This window comes from Myotis davidii, unplaced genomic scaffold (assembly GCF_000327345.1).
Source record: "Myotis davidii unplaced genomic scaffold, ASM32734v1 scaffold238, whole genome shotgun sequence".
NCBI classification, from domain to species: domain Eukaryota; kingdom Metazoa; phylum Chordata; class Mammalia; order Chiroptera; family Vespertilionidae; genus Myotis; species Myotis davidii.
Window position 1 is genome coordinate 3,915,361 of NW_006293779.1, and position 20,907 is coordinate 3,936,267.

Genomic DNA, 20,907 nt, shown 5'->3' on the forward strand with positions numbered 1-20,907 from the left:
GCTGCTATGAACATAAAGGTGCATATATTCTTTCTGGTTGGTGTTTTTAGGATATATTTCCAGAAGTGGGATTACTGGGTCAAACGCAAGTTCCATTTTTAATTTTGGGACTTAATGCTGCACCAATCTGCATTCCCACCAGCAACATCTTTACTTTTAAAACAATAGATTAAAAAATACATTAAAGAAAAGGGGAAAATATTTAATTCATTTTTCACTTGTAGAAAAGGACTGTTTACCCATAGGCTGTTTCAATTTCTTAAAAGTGCCAGAGACCATAGGGAGTTTCCCTAAGAAACTTGGGCCCTATCCTCCCCTCCCCTCCCATATTGGAAAAATGTCTAACAATTCATGGTTCTATAAAGAACCCCTTTAGCCCTGTGCTGCACTTTGGGGTTCAGTGTCCCAGACATTGTCCCATTTGATTCTCCCAGCATCCTTGTGTCAGACAGGATTACCGTTATTCTCCTGTTATGGACCAAAGGAAAAAATAAATCAAGTAGGTGTTTCACTGCCATGCTGCAGTATAGACCCAGAATTGGTGCTTCTGGCCTCAAATTTGGTCTCTCTGCAACAGACTGACTATTCATGTTCACCCTTTCACCTCCTAGACCTGATCCTATCACAAAAATCACCACTTCAGAGACTTTGCCAGTTGCACAGCCATGTAAATGTACTTAATGCCACAGAAATGTACACTCAAAAGTGGCTAAAAGGGTACAGTTCATATATAGTTTACCACAATAAAAAAAAAAAAAAGGAGGGGCAGACGTGGCTCGGTTGAGATTAACAAGATTGGCTGAAGAGAGCCAGTTTGTTTCACAGGTGTAACCATATTGTGGTGGTACCCATGGTCAGGAGCAAAATGCCCCCTGAATTATTAGAATGGACCCTAACCAGCCGTCCTAAGTGCTGCTGAGGAGACCTAACCACAGTAACAGTCCTGTTAGAGCAATGACAACCAAATACAGTGTGTGACCCTTGATTTGATCACGAATGGTTAATTTTTCAAAATCAAAAGGTGGAAAGAAAAATCAAATCACAAAAGACACCACCACACATAAAACTATTTTGGCTAGATTAGGAGAAAAACACAGTGAAAAATACCCTGTAACAAACATAATTTAACTCTGGATTCATCTAAACCAAAAATAATTAGTGCCCGGGTGGTGTGGCTCAGTGGTTGAGCGTTGGTTGACCTATGAATCAGGAGATTACAGTTTAATTCCCAGTCAGGGCACATGACCAGGTTGCAGGCTAGATCCCCAATTGGGGGCATGTTCTCATCATTGATGTTTCTCTCTCTCTTCCTTTCCCTTCCTCTCTCTGAAATCAATTAAAAAATAATTAGTAAGCAGTTATTAGATGCCTCTTTAGATAGCCAGGTGCAGGGAAATCTGACTCAGAGCACAAAACAGAAACTATAAAGGCACAGGATCCTGGAAGGTCAGCCAGCAGCGAGCTGTGCCAGGCGACCGAGCTGCATGGGGCAGCATCAAGAAGCAATCGCTAGTACAACAGAGTTCCTGGTCCTTTCACTTCATTACAAATGTTATCCAACAAGCACTGAAAGCATTTACCTTTTAATGCTAGTGGGGTAAAATTGCTTTTTAAAACTTTTATGCCACAAGGCCAAATGTGTGGCCATTTCTCTGCATATATCACAAGACAAGCAATGGATAAAGATGAATATTTATTCACTTTACAAAGAGAATGGTATTAAATTCCCATAAACGGCTCCATTTATAGACAAATATAACTGTACATTATAACAGTAGCTGGCTCAAACTCACTTTCCCAAGATACTTCTCCCGCTCTAGTGCTATTAGTTGAACATAGAAATCTGTCTCACCATGGATGGTTAAAAAGTCCCTCCAAGATAATGGCTTTGTTTTACTTATTCACAGATGGGAAAATTAAACCCATCTCCCCAGCCCTTCCTTAAGGGGTGAGCTTCCATCTGCATGTTCCCTAGAGAGCACTAAACAAATACTGGCATGTTTTTTTAAAAAATCACTAATTTGAAAAGGCGTTTGTGGCACACCAAAATACGTATTTATACATACATAAAAAATCTTGAGTCAGATTTATTATTTTAAAGGTAAACAGATACCCTAACACTGCCAAGAGTGGATAATGAAAAGAAAGGAAAACATTAAATTACTTAATTATAAAAATATTTTCTTTGGAAAAAAAACTCCAATAAGGTTATTAACAATATCTAAAACCAAAGAGAAAAAAATAAACAACTGTTCTTTGATCCATTAGTAATTTAAATAAAAATGAAAACTTCTTCAAAAGCAGCTATCACTGAATTTTTTAAAAGTTGCAGGTAATGAGCACTTTGAAATCTATACACTAATGATTCTTTACAGCCAACTTGCAGTCAAGAAAAATCCTTAATATGGCTAACTCTTGAATTTTTTTAATTATCATAATTTCTTGTTTTTAAAAAATATTTCACATGACAGCTTAAAAAATAAGTGGTTGTTTTAGAGAAGCCCTCCAAATATCCAATCTGACTCAAATCAGATTACCACAGTTAATAGACAATCTAGGGACACTGGTGATTTCATTGTTTTAATCACATTTTTACTCTCTGTTATCCCTTCATATTTTATAATTATCAAATTAAAATTCCTTCCCCTCATGCTGCTTCATATCTCGATTTGGTGAAAGATACCAACCTGAGATAAGAGCTGACTCCTTCACACAAGTCCAGGTCTTGAACCCTATCTGGGAAATGTCTGTATCTTCACTGAAGCCAATTCTTGGTATAACCAAGTCATACTAGGATATTATATTATAAAAATATACCATATATTCGACACTGATGTCAGTACATTGCAGAAAATGTGTCTATTTGCTGTGTAAAGTTTATTAACATTTGAATGAAACACTCATATTTACGCAGTTAAGTCTTGCTCAGGACTAGGGGCCTGGGAGCCACCATCAGCAACTGGGAAATGTGCAGCGGTCGGTCCTTGGCATCCTGTCAGCCAGCCTCCTGAGGGAACTCTCAGCACTGGGAAGGTGAGCCAGTCTATACAGTTCCACTGGCTTGTTTTCTGCCTTCATTCCTCTTCACTTTCATTGTCAGGATCTAAGTCAGAATCTCCATTTAATTCTTTTTCACTTGTCACATCTCTGTCCTCACCATTTTCTTCATCTTTTTCTTCCGAGTCCTCATCTTCCTCCTCCTCATCAACCTCCTCCTCTTTTTCACTTTCTTTCTCTTCCTCATCTTCATCCCAATTATCCTGGCAAAAAATATTAAGCAAGGAAAGCGCTCATGAAGGCCTTGTTCTTACAGGGTACAAGGTTACAAAAGCAGATTTATGTATCAGCGAACAAATTACTCACATCAGAATCTTTATCTATTTCATCATCAGACTCCTCTTCAGAAGATTCTGTAAGAGGGGAAAAATGCAGCCTTAATTTTGTGATCAAAGCAGAGGGCAGAGCCCTGAAAACAACAGAATCAGATACCTGAATTTACTTTCAGAAATATTATATTCAACTATGATCCATTTAGGTAGTAACAATATCCTCATCTGCATAAAAGCACACTGCACATTATATTATTCCATCAAGATTTCACTGAGCAGGAAGAAGTACCAAAATGCTAACAAAATACCATCTTAAAAAACAAAGCTGAGGATGGGGGGTTGTGGCGGGGGGGGGGGGGGGGGGGGGGGACGCAACGCCCTAGGAAGCGGGCTGAGGCTCTGCGTGGAGGAGGCCGCCTGACCTCCCAGCACATGTGCTCGAGGATGGGAACGGGAGACACGGCCCCATCAGAGGGGGGAGGAAATGGGGCGAAAATACAACATATGTAATACTTTAAACAATAAAGAATTTTAGTTTTTTAAAAAATGGAGCCTTGTATAATACTATGGATGGAAATGTAAACTGGTGCAGCCACTAAGAAAACAGTATGGAGGTTCCTCAATAAATTAAAACTAGAACTACCATATGATTCACCAATCCCACTTGAGTATATGCTGAAGGGAACAAGAGCTATCTACACCCCATATTCACTACAGCATTATTGACGACAGCTAATAACCCAAGTGTCCATAATGAGTAAATAAGAAAATATGGCACATAGATACAATGGAATAGCCATAAAATGAGTTTTTTAAAGAAATCCTGCTATATGTGACAACATGGATGGGCCTTGAGGGCACTAACCTAAGTGAAATAAGTCAGACAGAACACACTGGTGGTTGCCAGAGGTGAGGGGTAGAGGAAATGGGTGAAGGTCAAAAGGTACAAACTTTGAATTATAAGTAAGTCCTGTGTATGTACAGCATGATATGCTTTTATGTCCTTCAATTATGCTTTCTAACTTACAAAGGTTTTGCTTCACTTCTAGAGGTACTTTTAGGTACTTCATAGGTTTTTTTATTGCTATGAATGAGATCTTATTTTTCTAATACATTTTCTGACTGGGACATACATTATTGAGACATAATACTACCAGATTTCCTTTTTTCTGGCCTTGGTATCCAGTAAACTTGATTATTTTCATATCTCATTAGTAACAGTGTTATTATAGATCTTGCTGCATTTTCTATTGGAGAAGGATAAGAACTGCAAAGTTCAACATTCTAGAATTCACTTTTTCAATCCAGTACTAGGCAGGACATGCAGCAGTAAAAGGTACATTAGTATCTTGTTCCTGTCTTTCTGAAAATGCTTCTGAACTTTAATGTAAATTAGGGACATTCCCTTAAATTCCCTTAGATGGAAACATCAATGATGAGAATCACTGATCGGATGCCTCCTGCAATCCCACTAATGAGGACTGAGCCCAAAACCCAAGCATGTGCCCCTGACCGGAAGTGAACCTGGGACCCTTTAGTCCATAGGCCAATGCTCTACCCATTGAGCAAAACTGCCTAGGGCTAAATACCCTGTTGTTTTCCTAGGTTGTTCACTTTAGCAAGTAATGAGACACATTCAATTTAACTGAATTCCTTCTATTAAAATATATAGTGTTCCCTGTTAACCTATTAATATGTTGACTACATTAATAGATTTCTTTTTAAAAATATATATTTTATTGATTTTTTACAGAAAGGAAGGGAGAGGGACAGAGTTAGAAACATCGATGAGAGAGAAACATCGATCAGCTGCCTCCTGCACACCCCCTAACTAGGTACATGCCCTTGACCAGAATCGAACCTGGACTCTTCAGTCCACAGGCCGACGCTCTATCCACTGAGCCAAACCGGTTAGGGCCATTAATAGATTTCTTGATGCTAAATCACCTTATATTTAAATAAATCCCACTAAGTAATGACTAAATTATTACTTAAGCACTTCCACAGTCCATTTGCTACCTAGGATATTTGAGGATGGTCTAAAATGTTATTTTCTTCACTAACCTTATCTGATCTTGACTCATAAAGATGCTTAAATTTTATAGGGCAAAAACTTATTCATGTACCTGGTAGCTTATGAGGGAACATAGTATTCTTCTACTTAAATTTAAATATCTTCCCATACCTAAGGTCTTTTTTTGTTATTATATGTGTGCTTTTCTTACCTAATCATATTTTCGCCACAGGCATGCCCATTTTCTTAGAGAAGGTGTGTCAAGCATGACCTCATTCACATTAATATTTTTACAAAATAAGATAACAGAACTGCCGAAACCGGTTTGGCTCAGTGGATAGAGCGTCGGCCTGCGGACTGAAAGGTCCCAGGTTCGATTCCGGTTAAGGGCATGTACCTGGGTTGCGGGCACATCCCCGGTGGGAGTGTGCAGGAGGCAGCTGGTCGATGTTTCTCTCTCATCGATGTTTCTAACTCTCTATCTCTCTCCCTTCCTCTCTGTAAAAAATCAATAAAAAAATATATTTAAAAAAAAAAGAGAACTGAGTCAATAACTAAATATTCCAATTGTAGACTCTAACCCCACCCCCTCCCTCCCCCCAAGCTTTACCTTCTTCATACACCAATTTTGCCTTCTGTTCAGGAGAAGTCATTCCCTTTGTTTTTTCTGAAGCTGTAACCTGAAAGATAATAAAAAGCAGTTATTAATAAAAGTAGAGCATTGAAGTTTATCTCAAGTAGCACAACAGAACCTTCTCCAACAGTAAACTCACCCTCAATGACCATAATGGATTACACCTCAATATGTCGCAGATCAAATACAGGGCAAAAAAACCAAACTCATCAAATGCAATAAGGAAAGAATTACTCTGTAAACATTGAAATATCTTTTAAAAAGATGATCAGAATTTATTCCTGTGCCAAAATCTTTTAACTATTTAAACACCCTGTAATTTTTAAAAAATATATTTTTATTGATTTCAGAGAGGAAGGGAGGGGAGAGATGGAAACATCAATGATGAGAATCACTGATCAGATGCCTCCTGCAATCCCACTAATGAGGACTAAGCCCAAAACCCAACCATGTGCCCCTGACCGGAAGTGAACCTGGGACCCTTCAGTCCGTAGGCCAATGCTCTATCCACTGAGCAAAACTGCCCAGGGCTAAATACCCTGTAGTTTTGGTTCAAAGTGCCACAAGCATCCTAACTGTTTTAACAACTGAAATGAGAACCTTTCAGTGAAAGTTAAAATAGGCACAACTGAGTTTACTCACTGTAAAATGCATAACATTTCCAAGTTCAAGACTGGATCCTGATTTGCCATTTCTGACTGAAATAGGGAGTTTTCAATGTTCCAGTAAATGATCCTTATTCCTCCCTCCATTCCCATCACATCCAAAGTTTTAGCACAAAACACTTGAATCTACTCACTTGTGTGATAAGAAGGATAAGCTTTCCATGAAGGTGGGAAAGTTTCTGAAAAGTTTTAACTCTGCTTTCCATTAACTGGTATAGTGTCCCCAGCTGGGGTACCAGGTCAGGCAACTAAAGAAAAAACAAAACAAAATGGATATTATTATGACATAATATAGATAACCAACATATAAGTCATGCTTAGATGTCCCTGAGTATTTAGCCGAAGCACCATGACCATCTGTTTACATGTCCAGCAGTGTGGCTGCTTACGACCTAGCCTAGCAACATCATCTCACACTGTGACCTATAACGTTTTTTCTGGTGCTACTGTAAGACATGATGCTCCCTCCCTTCCATGTGCACAGACAACCAAGAGCTGAATACAGCCCCAGCAAAATGCCACATGTTGAATGCTTAATTTATGTCATTTTAATCACAAGCTACCTTTTATACTCCTGAGACAAGGTAGGGCAAACATGTTAGTACATATACAAAACTTTTGAAATATGCTAAGTTTTTAAGAGGGAAGGGGAAAGACACATACGATGTAAAGATAACTTTGCTGAACAGGTTATGGATATAGAAAAACACCTGAAGGTTAACATGTCAATATATAACTTCCTCCAAGTTCTCTTTGAACGTGTCATTTTTAAATCCAGGGGGAAAAGACCAATTTATAAAAGGCAACAACAGTGCTATTATGGCACTGCACCTGGGGGAAAACAAAAATCTCTTAAAAGCAGCAGCTTAGGGCTAAAGATGGAGAGAGAGTGGTTTTGTTAAGCCATCAGTTTATAATCCTTATCAAAGTCAAACTATTCAGCAACTGTAGCTGAAAAGACTTACTGTGGATAGGTATGATGCATGGACTGTTAACACACATTTTAGCCACTGAACCATTAAAACAGCACTGAAAAAAAGTGGAAGAATCCAAGTAAATTAATTTGAAATTAAATACAAATGAGTAAAAAAATTAGAAAAACTCAAGCAAAGTGAAGATCTACAAACTATGCTCTGAGAAAATAACTATATGAATAAAACAGTGAAAAAATAACTATATGAATAAACCTCTGAGAATTTAACAGTCCTTACAATCTTTCACTGAGTATTTCAGATCTGTGTAATATATTAATCTCTTGGGAGTGAGGACGAAGTAAGATGGACTGAAACACAGGACAAAATTCCCTTCCTCTAAAATATTTTAAGAATAAAACTCAAGCATTTATTTCATAATTAACTGCTATCAGGGCACATAACCTGAGCTGAACTGACTTTGTATTTTATGTTTATAATATTTGAGCCCATCATCTACTCATCATCAGGTACAATTAGCAAAAGATTCCCACACCAACATTAAAAACAAAATACAGACCAAAAATGTGTAAGTCGGGCCTAATTAATGAATTCTTTAGCAATAACTTAGATAAGAAAAACTGCATATTGTACACAGTGATAATAATATGGTAAAGCTTAGGATCTCTGAAATATCAACTTCCTGTTTAAATATTTAACCATCAAATTAATAACAAAAAGACCCAGAAATTTAGTCTGTTATAACATACTAGAGGCCCAGTGCATGAATTCGCACACAGGTGGGGTCTGGCTGGCCCTGTCCCAATCAGGGTGGATTGGGGCGGGCTTGTCGAGGGGGGGAGGAGGAGACGGCAGGATCGGGGCCCAATCACAGCCGGGCCAACTGGGGGTAGGGGCCACAGGTGATTGGCCAGTGGGCCTTGTCCCCAACTGGTGTGAGAGGGGGCCAATCAGGGGCGGAGTCAGCTGGGGGGAGGAGCCGCAGGCGGTTGGCTGGCTGGTCCTGTCCCTGATCTGGGGTAAGGGGGAGATCAGGGGCAGGGCCGGTCAGGGGAGGGCTGCGGGCTGATCAGGGTGGTGGGGGCCCATCGGGGGTGGGGAGGAGAGGGGCTGCAGGAGGTTGGCCAGCCGGCCCGCCACCTATTGGGGTAATGGGAGCAATCGGGGGCAGGGCTGGTGGGGGGAAGGGGTTTGGGCCAATCAGGGGCGGGGCCAGCCGGGGGGAGGGGCCTCAAGAGGTTTGCCAGACAGCCCCACCCCCGATCGGCTGGTTCACTGGCCGCAGTGAGCTTCATAGCGACCAGTCATTCCACTCCACTCGCTGGCTTTTTATATATATAGATTGCCTTATCTTAGGAGCTACCAAAGGTTAAGTTTTACAAATGGCAATTTTACACCAAATCATTAAATAAGATTAATTCATTAAATGACCTAATACTAAAATTTAAAAACCTACACAGGCGTTTTCTAAAAGAAATAAAAACGCTATAAAATATTTATAAAAACAAAGCAATTTAAGTCACTTAAACATCTTACCTATTAGGATGTCCTTGCAATCTCTTTGTAAGCTGAGGGGGAGAAAAACAGTATAAGCAACAGCACTTCAGAGACAACCAATCTCCATCAATTCCCATGATATACACATCCACAAAAACAAATGAACATAATGATCACATTAGGAAAACATTGCTAAGAATCCTAATTCCTAAATGTTCAACCAATGTAACAGAATCTGAATATATGCTCCCACAATAAGAATAATTATAAAAATCTAAGCTAACATTTATATGCATGAATGTCCAGAACAGGCAAATCTGTAGAGATAGAAAATAGGTTGGAGGCTGCCAGAAATGGGATGAGGATGGGAGTGACCAATGGGTACAGGATTTCTTTTTGGTGTGGTAACTGTACAACCTGTGAAAACAATAAAAACACTGAACTATATATTTTTAAAGGGTGAAGTTTATGGGATATGAATTATATCTCAATAAAAAATACAGGCAAAATCATTAGGCAAATACTGTTTGAATAGATCTATTGTTTCATCCACTGTGAATGCTCTGCTTGCTTACATACTGCAAATCCATTTCTGTAAATTCTGGATTTAGTGTTAAACTCCTAACATTAGAACCTTAAAATGAACAGAGTACTCAACGTTACCTCTTGCAACAATGGAATAACAGCATGCAGGGGCATCCTTAACACAGTCCTCTTTATTAGGTTTAAATTCCTAGTTTGAAGTACTTTCTGTGACAAAAGAAAAGACATATAAGCATACTCAGAAGCTTAGAACACTACAGAAAAAAAACTGTCAGTAAAATAATTTTTAAAATCAAGCAATAAACTACTAACTGAATTTTAGCAAATAAAGGTTGGAAGTACTGAATGAAGAATATTGTATCTTATGGCTATCAGAAAAGCCGTCTTCAGTTATGGGACATTTACTTCAATAAACAGATTTCTTCTTGTTCTGCCAGTGTGGCTCAGTGGTTGGTCCTTAAATTATGACCAGGAGGTCAAGGTTTGATTCCCAGTTGGGGTACAGGCCCAGGTTGTAGGCTCAATTCCCAGGCATGCAGAAGGCAGCCAATCAAAGATTCCCTCTCATCACTGATGTTTCTTTCATTCATTCTCATATTCTCTCCCCCTCTCCCCCCCTCTGTCCCCCCCTCTCCTCTACCTCTTCCCTTTCTTTCTCAAATCAATAAAAACGTATTTCTAAAAAACCTTCAAAAATAAGCTATCCCAAATAAAGCAAAATTATTAAATGGATACAGAAGTCAGCATTCATTTCTGCAGAACCCTAAAAACCATAGCCACAAATGGTAAGGTAATTTTGATAATTTGTTTCTCCTTTTACAATCTTACTACAATATACCTGATGCACAATAAACAGTGTGCACTTAAAGTGTATTATTTGATCACTTTGATATAAATGTGTACATATGAAACAAACTCTAAGGTAAACATTCTTTTACCCTCAAGTCTCCTTGGGCCCCTTTATATTCTATCCCTCCTTGCACCTGCACTCTATATATTGGTAGGTACTTTCTAGAATTATTACATAAATTAAATCATACAATAATATGTACCTTTACTTCTTGGACTGGGTTCTTACTATCAGTCTAAATTTGAGATTCACCCATGTTGATGTATCAATAACATTTTTCTTATATTGCTAAATAAGCAATTTGATTATCCATTCATATTTTGAGGGACATTGGGGTTCTTTCCATTTTTTTACTATTACAAATAAAGTTGCTATGACCATTCACATACAAGTCTTTGTATGAAGATAGTTTTTTTATTCTCTTGATAAATACCTAGAACGGCTGGGTCGTATGACAGATGTATCCTTAACTTTTAAGAAACTGCCAAACTGTTTTCCAAATTATTTGTACCATATTACATTTCCACCAGCAAGATGCAAGTTCCAGTTGCTCCACATCCACACAGGATGGCATAGTCTGTCTTTTAAATTTTAATCAATCTACTGGTTAGATAGTGTTATCTCACTGTGATTTTAATTTGCACTTGTGATGGTTAATGATGCCTAAGGGCTTTACATGCACTAATTAGCCTTATGAATTCTTTTGTGAAGTATCACACCGTTACCAATTATTTTTTGTTTATTTTTTTTTATTTCTCAGAGGAAGGGAGAGAGATAGAAACATCAATGATGAGAGAGAATCATTGATCGGCTGCCTCCTGCACATCCCCTACTGGGGATCAAGCCCACAACCCAGGCATGTGCCCTTGGCCGGAATCGAACCTGGGGCCCTTCAGTCCGCAGCGGGCACTCTACCCACTGAGGCAAACCAGCTAGGGCACCAATTATTTTTTATTTAAGTCTCATGAAGTTAAGAGTTCTTTATATATTCTGAATATAAATTCTCAAATATGAGTTGCATTTTTTCCCAGCCTGTGGCTTGCCTTTTCATTCTCTTAACTGTCATTTCATGAGCAAGTATTTAATTTTCATGAAGTCCAAATGATCAATTTTTCTTCAGCATTTCATGATTTTTTATAATGCATCTAACTAGCCTTTCTCCACTCAAATTTGCATAGGCTTTTTTCTGTTTTCCTCTAGAAGTTTTGTAGGTTTTGGTTTTACATTTATGCCAATGATCTACTTTTTGATGACTTTTGTGTAAGGTGTGAGGTAAAAGCCAAGATGCTTTTTGTTCCATGTGGATATTCAGTTGGTTCAGCACTAGTTTCAAAGGCTTACTCTCTCCACTGACTCAACTTAGGTACCTTTGCTGAAAACCAGTTGTGCATACCATGCTAAACTATAATCTACCTTCCAAAATATATATACACCCAAACTATTTTAAGTCATTTTAACTTTTTGGACATGCTGATTTCCCCTCTCATTTTGCAAAATCACCTTAGACATAAACATAAGATATTCCATTTAAATAAAAATATAAATCAAAACCCGGCCAGTGTGGCTCAGTGCTTGAGCAGAGACCCATTAACCAAGAAGTCACAGTTTGATTTCTAGTCAGGGCACATGCCCAGGTTTGTGGGCTCGATCCCCATTAGAGGGTCTGCAGGAGGCAGCCAATTGATGATTCTCTCTCATCATTGATGTTTCTATCTCTCTCTCCCTTTCTGTCTCTGAAATTAATAAAAATATATTTTAAAAACATATACAAATACAAACTTCATAAGTTACATATTAAAGTCACATCTATACTAAGTGGCACTGTAATATCACTAAGTCACCAAAAATATATGAATTCAGCAAATATAAATTGCTTTAAGCTAATCAAGCAGTGCTTAAATCCAATTTTTTACACTTAAATTTCCTCTACAGACCAGTATCAAATTCTGGAATTTAAAAATACCTAAATAAGTAACTTCATACAAGCAGTCACCAACTTACAAACACAGAAATCATAAATGCCTCCCTTTACACAAAGTTTTTAGTACTTTTTACCTCTAAATACTTCATAACATAACCCCCAACCCTCCTGAATTTTTCCCCAAGCCTCCTACCCATTGCCAAGGTTCCACCTCACTGCCCCCTCTCACGGCCAGGGGGAAATAAGTTTCTGGAATCCAGAGTAAAAACTCAGGAACGCATTTTCCTACAGAAAAAAATATAAATTGTGATCTAGAATGCTGAGTATTGTAATTCGGATATACTATGTCTACAAAGGCTTTTGTGAACTAAAGCCTAAGATCCTAATAACAATTCTGAACAATATTTCTATGAGAAAATGCATTCCAGGTTCAAAATAACTTAATACAATCCCTTTGTAGGTTAGTGACTGTCTGTATAATGCCACCAAATTATATATATTTGATTAAACTCACAAAATTTTCAACTTAAAATGGCTATATAACATGACTATTCACTCTGTGAATGTGTATGTCAATCATTTTTAAGAAAAATTAAAAACTGCTGTAATACTTACATTTAGCATTTCAAAATCATTACTTTCTAAACCCTGTGCCAGAAGAACTGGAAAACTGTTTGTCTGTAGGTCCTCCTTTTCTTTTTTTGATTCTATATTCAGTGCTCCCAGGCGTTCTTCAATGCTAACCTACAGAAGAGAGATGGCCCGTTAATGATAAACCAGATAAGGCATAAAGTAGTTTGGTCAAATTACTTTTGCTTATATCTGAGGAGACAAAAGACACTGATTCACACTTCAACCCTGAAAAACACAAGCCTGCACTTTCTCATTCCAATAGAACCTCACTGCCATAAAGCTAATGTTGGAGACAAGTGCAGTATCTAGAATTGAAGTTTCCAGGGTCCAGTGAAAATACAACTGCCTAAGAAATCATGATTCAAATATCTTATATAATAAAAGCCTAATATGCAAATTGACTGAATGGCGGAATGACCAGTCGCTATGACACACACTGTAGGGGAGTGTCAGGCGCTCAGCACAGGAGCTGCCCCCTGGTTGTCAGTGCGTTCCCACAGGGGGAGCGCTGCTCAGCCAGAAGCTGGGCTCAGGACTAGCGAGCACAGCAGCAGTGACGGGAGCCTTACTGCCTCCACGGCAGCGCTAAGGAGCAGCAAGCAGATGGGCAGTAAAGAGCGAGGGGTCCTGGACATCCCCCAAGGGCTCCGGACTGCAAGAGGGACATCCCCCATGGGGTCCCGGACTGCAAGACCGGCGCAGACCGGGCTGTGGGACACCCCACCACTACCACTAATGCATGAATTTCCTGCACCAGGCCTCTAGTGTAATTGATAAAAATCCTTCTATATATGAAGACTCAAAAAAGGCAAGGATCTAGCATATGATTACTAAAACCCAAGAAAAGACATATTTTCATAGAAGTTTCCCCTTCCATAACTGTTCTTTGCCATCAATCTGAGGTCTGCAAAAGGAAAAAAATACTATTAAAAGAGCATTAGAGACTTGTTTCCAAAACAATTTTTAAATTTTTCCAATTTTTCTCTTTATCGGTCAGTTCCAGGTGTTAATTTATCTATATCTGTATATATAAAACCCTGAGTGATCAAAAGACAGAACAACCAGTCAACCGGTCGCTATGATGCTCACTGACCACCAGAGGACAGACACTCAACGCACAAGACTGGGCTCCCTCCTGTCTGGATCGGGCCTGCAGGGATCGGGCTCCCTCCTGTCTGGATCAGGCTTGCAGGGATTGGGCCTGTGGGGATTGGGCTTCCCTCCTGTCTGAATCGGGCTATGGGGATCAGGCCAAAACCGACAGTCCGACATCCCATGAGGGGGTCCCGGATTTCGAGGAAGCGCAGGCCAGGATGAGGGACCCCACTGGTGCACAAATCTAGTTTTCTATAAGATGCAATACTACAACCAAGTTCCCCTGATAAATATCTAAAATTTAAGTGTAAATAAGCATGATGAAATCTGCTATACAAAAACTTAACTGTATAGAACTGATCCCTTATAAAACCAAGTCTGACTACATAAAAATATAGTGTTCTGTGACTACCAAAGCAAAAAGAGATGCTTTGGTAAAGCCTCCAGTTTGGGATATTTTAACTTATGAAAAACATTGAAAAGGCAGAAGGAAATGAAAGGGTTAGATCTAAGCCAAGCTCAAGAAAGTTGGCACATTATTTTTAAATATACATTTAATGTTACTGAGAAACAGTTTTTATGAACAGCAATGCTATCCCCAAACCCCCACTCAACAAAGTAAGACATTTAAAATCAGGTAAAGAAACATAAACAATCTTTCTCTAATTAATGGTAATAATTAAAATGCTAGATTACTTAGACAACAGTCACACATAACTGGAAGATGAAAAGAGGATCCTACATATGTAAGTATAGCAACCACAGGAGGGTTTGAAGAGCTGAGAAAAAATAAAATTTATAAGCACTTTAAGAAGCTCTAATAACTATCATTTTTAAAGACCAACTAGCACTAAACCAGGCATGCTCAGACAGCCAAGAGAAGAGGCATCACTGGAACTCAGCAACATGCGAAACCCAATGAAAATCATCACAGCAAGTCCTGGCTTAATCTATTCAATTATGTTATCCGGTCTAACAAATGGACAAAACAGCACTCTGTTTACTTAACAGAAGGCTGTCTTCCTCATTATTAACAGTGGCTTTGTAAATAAACTACCTGTTAACTCTGTGTAGGTCTTACAAAAGTCACCATCTGGAATTTCAGAATCTACACAGCTGGAGATAGGAGAGTGTTAACAGCCACAATCTAAAAGTAAGTTTCTAAAGTTTCAAACTCAAAAAAGGTAAAAGTGATTATATTACCTCCTTTTCCCCTAATTTTCTCTTGTTCTCTACTTCCTCAGTTTGTGGAGGAGCGGGCTTGATGGCTGCATGATGACCAGGTAACCCGGGCACTAGCACTTTTGCTTCAGAATTCATCACTGGTGTTCTCACCTGTTAACCAGGAATAGCAGAGGTATGGATTATGCCTTGGTCCTTGCTGTATTTACCCCAATAAGAAAACAAACAGCTTTTAAAAGTTTTTCTACTGGAAAACTTATTGACTAACTTAACATAAGCTATTAAAGATAAAGTTTGAATGAATGTTGGCAAATAAGTATTTAAATTATAATATGAAGCATAGTTTTAAAACATTCAAAACTACATAAGATTAAAAGACAGGAAAAACAAAATCTACTGATTACACAAGGACACACTGACTTAGGAATGTTAAATAGTAAAGCTGTACATCTTACGACCACCGCCAGTAATTGATCTTTGCCAGAAATGCTCAGACAGCCAAGAGAAAGGTGTCATCTCTGAAATTCAGCCAGAAGCGAAACCATATGGATGTCATCATAGCATGTCTTGGCTTTCCGTTTCTCATTAAACTGGCCAAACAATACCTACATGTAGATGCCACATTATATTCAAAATAAAGCATCATAATGATGCTCTCGTTCATGGTCTTAAGTTCCAGCCCCGTCATGGTTTTAGGTCTGATTCCACCCTGAAATATAACATTCTTCTCAACCAAGTTATGCTCCCTTAAGTATTGGGGTTAAAAAAATAACTTATTGGTAATTTGATTTTGATATTTATTCAATGATCATGTATGGGGGCAAAGAGCTAAATGCAAGGTCTTCAACTTCTAGTCATTATTTACAAGAGCACAGAAATGAAGTTTTTATAATGTTGATATCTAAAACCTAATCCCACAAAATTTATAAAATATATAAGACCTAATCCCATATAAATTATAAAGAGGATATTAAAGAATACAAACATAATATTACATAATTCAATTCACCCAAATCTTTTTTTCTCAACTTCTAGTATGTAAAGCGCTCACCTTTGTTATAGCTGTTTCTACTTTTGGAGCCCAGCAGTTTGAAATATCTCTTACTAAACACATATGAGGTTCTTTGGAATTTAAAGCCTGTAAATATAATTTGAAGGGAGGGGAGAATGTGTCAAACAAAGTAATTGGGAATAATAAAAACAAATGTCTACTTGTACATTTTCATGAACATACAGAAAAATATGAAAGGCTTCCACACTAAACTGTGAGCAACTCACACTGATCACCATCCAATTAATAGCACTGAGGAAAATGGGTAACTGAAGACAGGAGGCATTATGTTTACTTTTTTCAGTTAGGAACTGTTTCAACTTTTCACATATATAATTTTAAAAGATCAACAGAAATTTTACGTGACAGATTTTTAAAAAAACGTAAGTTCATCACCCTTGTAAATAATTAATCTGTGCTAAGAATGATCCTACCCCAAATTTCCTGTTGGCCTTTCCATAAGTGAGGCAAAGACAGCACTGCTGATAAACAAAGTGCTCTGAGGTACGGTATTAAACAGGGGAAGTCAAATGCAGCAAAGTCCATATGTATCCATAAAGCTTTAAGGTTACATGGAATTCTCTATGCCCATATAATCAATCTATCTGGAAGGATAAAACAGGAAACAATGGCTGCATCTGGAGGGGGCTGGGGGTAACAGGGTCCACATATGGCAATAAGACTTATATTTACAACTTAAAATTTTTCTTTTTTATTATACCAAATCCATGTAAATGTTTTAAAAGTATTTTTAAATAAACTCAACAAGAGCTTGCTCTGGCATGTAATATCCTACTTACAGTCTCTTTGAGGGTCTTACTGAATCAATGTTTTATAAATGTAAGCTTAAGAAATCATCTATTGAACATGCTCTTAATAACCCATTAAAAGTATCCAAAGAAACTTTTGTAATAAAAAAGTCAAATATTGCACTGCCCATTACATTTCCACTTAGAAAATTCAATGGGTGCTATCACTAAAGACCCTTTTACTAAGATTTATCTTTTGGGGCCCTAGCCGGTTTGGCTCAGGGAATAGAGTGTGGGCCCGTGGACTGAAGAGTCCTGGGTTCAATTCCAGGCAAGGACATGTACCTCAGCTGCAAGCTCTATCCCTGGCCCCACAAGGGCCGAGTGCCACAGGCAACCAATTGATGTGTCTCTCATGTCTCTCACATTGATTTTTTCTCTCTCTCCCCCTCCCTTCCACTCTCTAGCAACCAATTGATGTGTCTCTCACATTGATTTTTTCTCTCTCCCCCCCTCCCTTCCACTCTCTCTAAAAATCAATGGAAAAATATCCTTAGGTGAGGATTAACAAAACAAATCAAAACAAAATTAACTTTTGGATAGTTGGGCAAAATTCACCCATATCTGTGAGCAGCAGCCATGCCCTAGCTGGTTTTGCTCAGTGGATAGAGCATCGGTCTGTGGACTGAAGGGTCTTAAGTTTGATTCTAGTCAAGGGCACATGCCTAGGTTGAGGACTCAATCCCCAGCAGGGGGCGTGCAGGAGGCAGCTGCTTGGTGATTCTCATCACTGATGTTTCTATCTCTCCCTCCCTCTCTAAAATCAATAAAAATATATATTTTTTAAAAAGCTACTACAAATGTGTGGCTACCAAGCACTTTAAACGTGGATAAACCAAACTGATATGCTTGTAAGTGTAAAAGAGACACCAGATTTCAAAGCCATAGCACACCAAACAGAGGAGGAGCGAGCATCAAACATCTCAAATGTTTTATACTGACTGACTAAGCATTAAAATATTTTAGATATGCTCATTAAAGAAAATTACAGAGTTTACAAAGTGAAACCACCCAGTGAAAGGTTCTTTTTAAGTATTCCAATAAGCAGACAAATGTATCATTTAAAAATTATTCTTTTCCATAGACATGTTGTTACGGCATTACTCCAGAGTAGCATCTACGTACCACTCGCTCAATGGTGGGCTGAAACCAATTGCCATATACAAGCAACAAGGAATTTTTGTCTGAGCAAAAACCTGCTGCTAGAATAGGGATGGGTTTTGGTGTTGATTTCTTGCCTTTCCCAGGTGTCGCTATCTGAATTGTGCAGTTTGAAGTAAAGGGCTTTTTGCAGTATCTAGAAGTGAAAACAATAAATTAGAATATCTGAAATAATATCTCATATTCTTTGAAGTTGGCATGAAATGTGACCCTCCTCTGGCCTTCACACACCAGGGTCCCCAGAGCACCTGTCAGGACTTCATCTATCCCACACCCTACCCAACACTCAAGACCTCACCACCAAATACTTCCTTCAGTCCCATCTGCCCTTCTATCCCACTTGTCAACCCCCACAAGAGGCCCAAGCTCCCACAGGCTCTATCATCACCCTGAGTTTCAGTCCCAAATGGCTCTGGACAAGCCCTAATCAGCCCCAACTCTAATTACTCCTAACCGTTAAAAGCCTCACCAGGACTTCAGCAACGTAGCTCCAGGAACAAAATTATCAGCAAAACATAATCAACAAAATTATATCCTCAATGTCTTCTCTAAGAGCTCTCTTCACCTTCTTGCACTAGGCTAGCTCACCACAGCCGCCCTTCACAAAGTTGTAGCTGTTTGCTCTCCAACACCCTTTGTGGCAGGGGCCTAGGACATGATTTAACATGCTCCTCGCTCTTTAACACTCCAAGACAAATAGTCCCTCTCTCTTTCACCTCTAAAACCTTTGAAACTGTTGTCACCAGATACCAGGTACCTCCCCGTCCTGCCATCATCCAAAGACCTCTGGGTCACTCTCCCACATTTCTTAAAAGATTTTAGTGGCTGTCATTCTGTCCAACATTACTCCTAAGGAATTCTTAGTGGTTTCTATATTTAGCATGCAGGTCAATACTCCTTCTGACACCATACTCGAAGTTCCGTAATCTTCCTACCTCCAACAACTCTGCCCTTCATTGTGTCTCAGCCTCTTACTCTCACATCACAGACATCGTAACACCAATAAACGCCCCCCTGTCCCCATAATCTCAATTATAAGCGCTCCACTATCCATCTTTCCAATTCACCCTTCATCTCTATTTAGGGTTTTTGGCCTCTGCTTTGCCCTTTACACCTCTATAGTCAATTTTCAACACATCAGTCAGAATGACTCAAAACTTACATGTTTTAATAAAACTGTAAAGCCCCATCCATACTGCTTAAAATCCTTCAATGGCTTACTTACTTGCCCAAGGAGAAATGCCCAAGTCCTCACCATGGCCCACTACTGCTGGGCCCTCAATGATAGATACATTCCATGTATACATGACTATGTAAATTAAGGCATCAAATTATTAACAATTACCTCTAGAAAGTAGAATTCAATAGAGGGAAACTTGGGTTATAATTGTCCCTACATCCTGAATATTTTAAAATAAGAGTATACTGCTTTCACAAGTAGTTTATATTTAAACAAATTACTATACTAGGATTATAAAAGGAAATATTAACTGACAATAAAAAGTTTAAACTATTTTAAAGTTTAACATAATTATGCACATGACTGAATTCCAACCATGTTTATAGTGTACAGCAAAGGTTGGCAAACATTCGGTAAAAAACCAGGCAGCAAATATTTTAGTTCTGGGAGGCCACATGTGGACTCTATTGGGTTTGGCCTCCAGCCCCTAATTAACTGACCCGTAATCTGACTACTATACATCCTACCAGCAAGTCCCCTGTCCACCAAACACTAGCATCGCCATGCTTCACCGATCCACGTGTGTGCTGAGGGGAAGCACTATCAGAATTAGAAAGTAAAGCTTCACCAAAAGTTCACAAGCAAAACTCTCCAACTAAACCACTTTCTTTTAAAGTTTATCTTTACAACTGCCAACACTTACTAAGTGTGCATCACAGAAAGCCATTCTCCTAACCACAAACATGAAGAAATGATTCACAATGGCAAATTCTTGAGCTCTCACTGGGAATGTATGTAGTCATAGGGATAAAGAATTAAGGATGCTTTCAAAACAATCTAACTGAAAATATAACGCAAAGAATATTGGGGTGCGGGTATAGAGAAGTAACAAGTCAGGGAAGGAAAATTTCTGACATAAGAAAATTCTTACCCATTTAATATGTGTTCAAAAAGATGAACTTGACCATCTCTGCAAACAACAGCTAACTTAACGGGCTAAAAGAAAAAATGGGTCATAAATAAACTTCAGTCTACTCTAGTGGACAATTACTTTCATACTACACTTACAAAACTCCAGAGAGAAAGTCAGAACAGCAAGGATGCACAGTTGTTGCATTTAAAAATAATTACTGTCTTCAAAGTAACAACTCAAGTTGTTTTCAAGCTTATAAATAAAAGTTTTTAGGCCAAGAAGATAACACAGTCAAGGAGAATGCAGCTTGGAGGTTAGATTGAGTGCAAAAGCAGACAACAGGAAACTGGGAGCCCCGCGTGTAATAGACCGGATTGCTCAAAGTGCTATTGTACCTGGTCCCTTCCTCTCAGGAGAGCTGACCAGTGGCCTAATGGTTACTTCAAACCATCTAAGAAGATTTTTGTCATATTTCATTCTCTCTCCCCTTCTTTCCCT

General features: G+C 38.6%; 1 protein-coding gene across 1 annotated transcript in view; it reads right to left on the reverse strand.

Annotated features, from left to right (window-relative positions):
• Positions 1–1,676: 1,676 nt before the first annotated feature.
• WDR43 (WD repeat domain 43) overlaps positions 1,677–20,907 on the reverse strand; it is a gene marked incomplete at its 5' end in the record, with an annotated part of 38,475 nt that continues 19,244 nt past the window's right edge. The window contains 12 exons of the mRNA XM_015566350.1: positions 1,677–3,260; positions 3,364–3,410; positions 5,954–6,023; positions 6,777–6,890; positions 7,608–7,671; positions 9,111–9,142; positions 9,735–9,821; positions 13,001–13,129; positions 15,317–15,448; positions 16,347–16,433; positions 18,281–18,452; positions 20,428–20,492. Coding sequence (XP_015421836.1) covers positions 3,075–3,260; positions 3,364–3,410; positions 5,954–6,023; positions 6,777–6,890; positions 7,608–7,671; positions 9,111–9,142; positions 9,735–9,821; positions 13,001–13,129; positions 15,317–15,448; positions 16,347–16,433; positions 18,281–18,452; positions 20,428–20,492 — 1,185 coding nt within the window. The remainder of the gene's footprint in view (positions 3,261–3,363; positions 3,411–5,953; positions 6,024–6,776; positions 6,891–7,607; positions 7,672–9,110; positions 9,143–9,734; positions 9,822–13,000; positions 13,130–15,316; positions 15,449–16,346; positions 16,434–18,280; positions 18,453–20,427; positions 20,493–20,907) is intronic.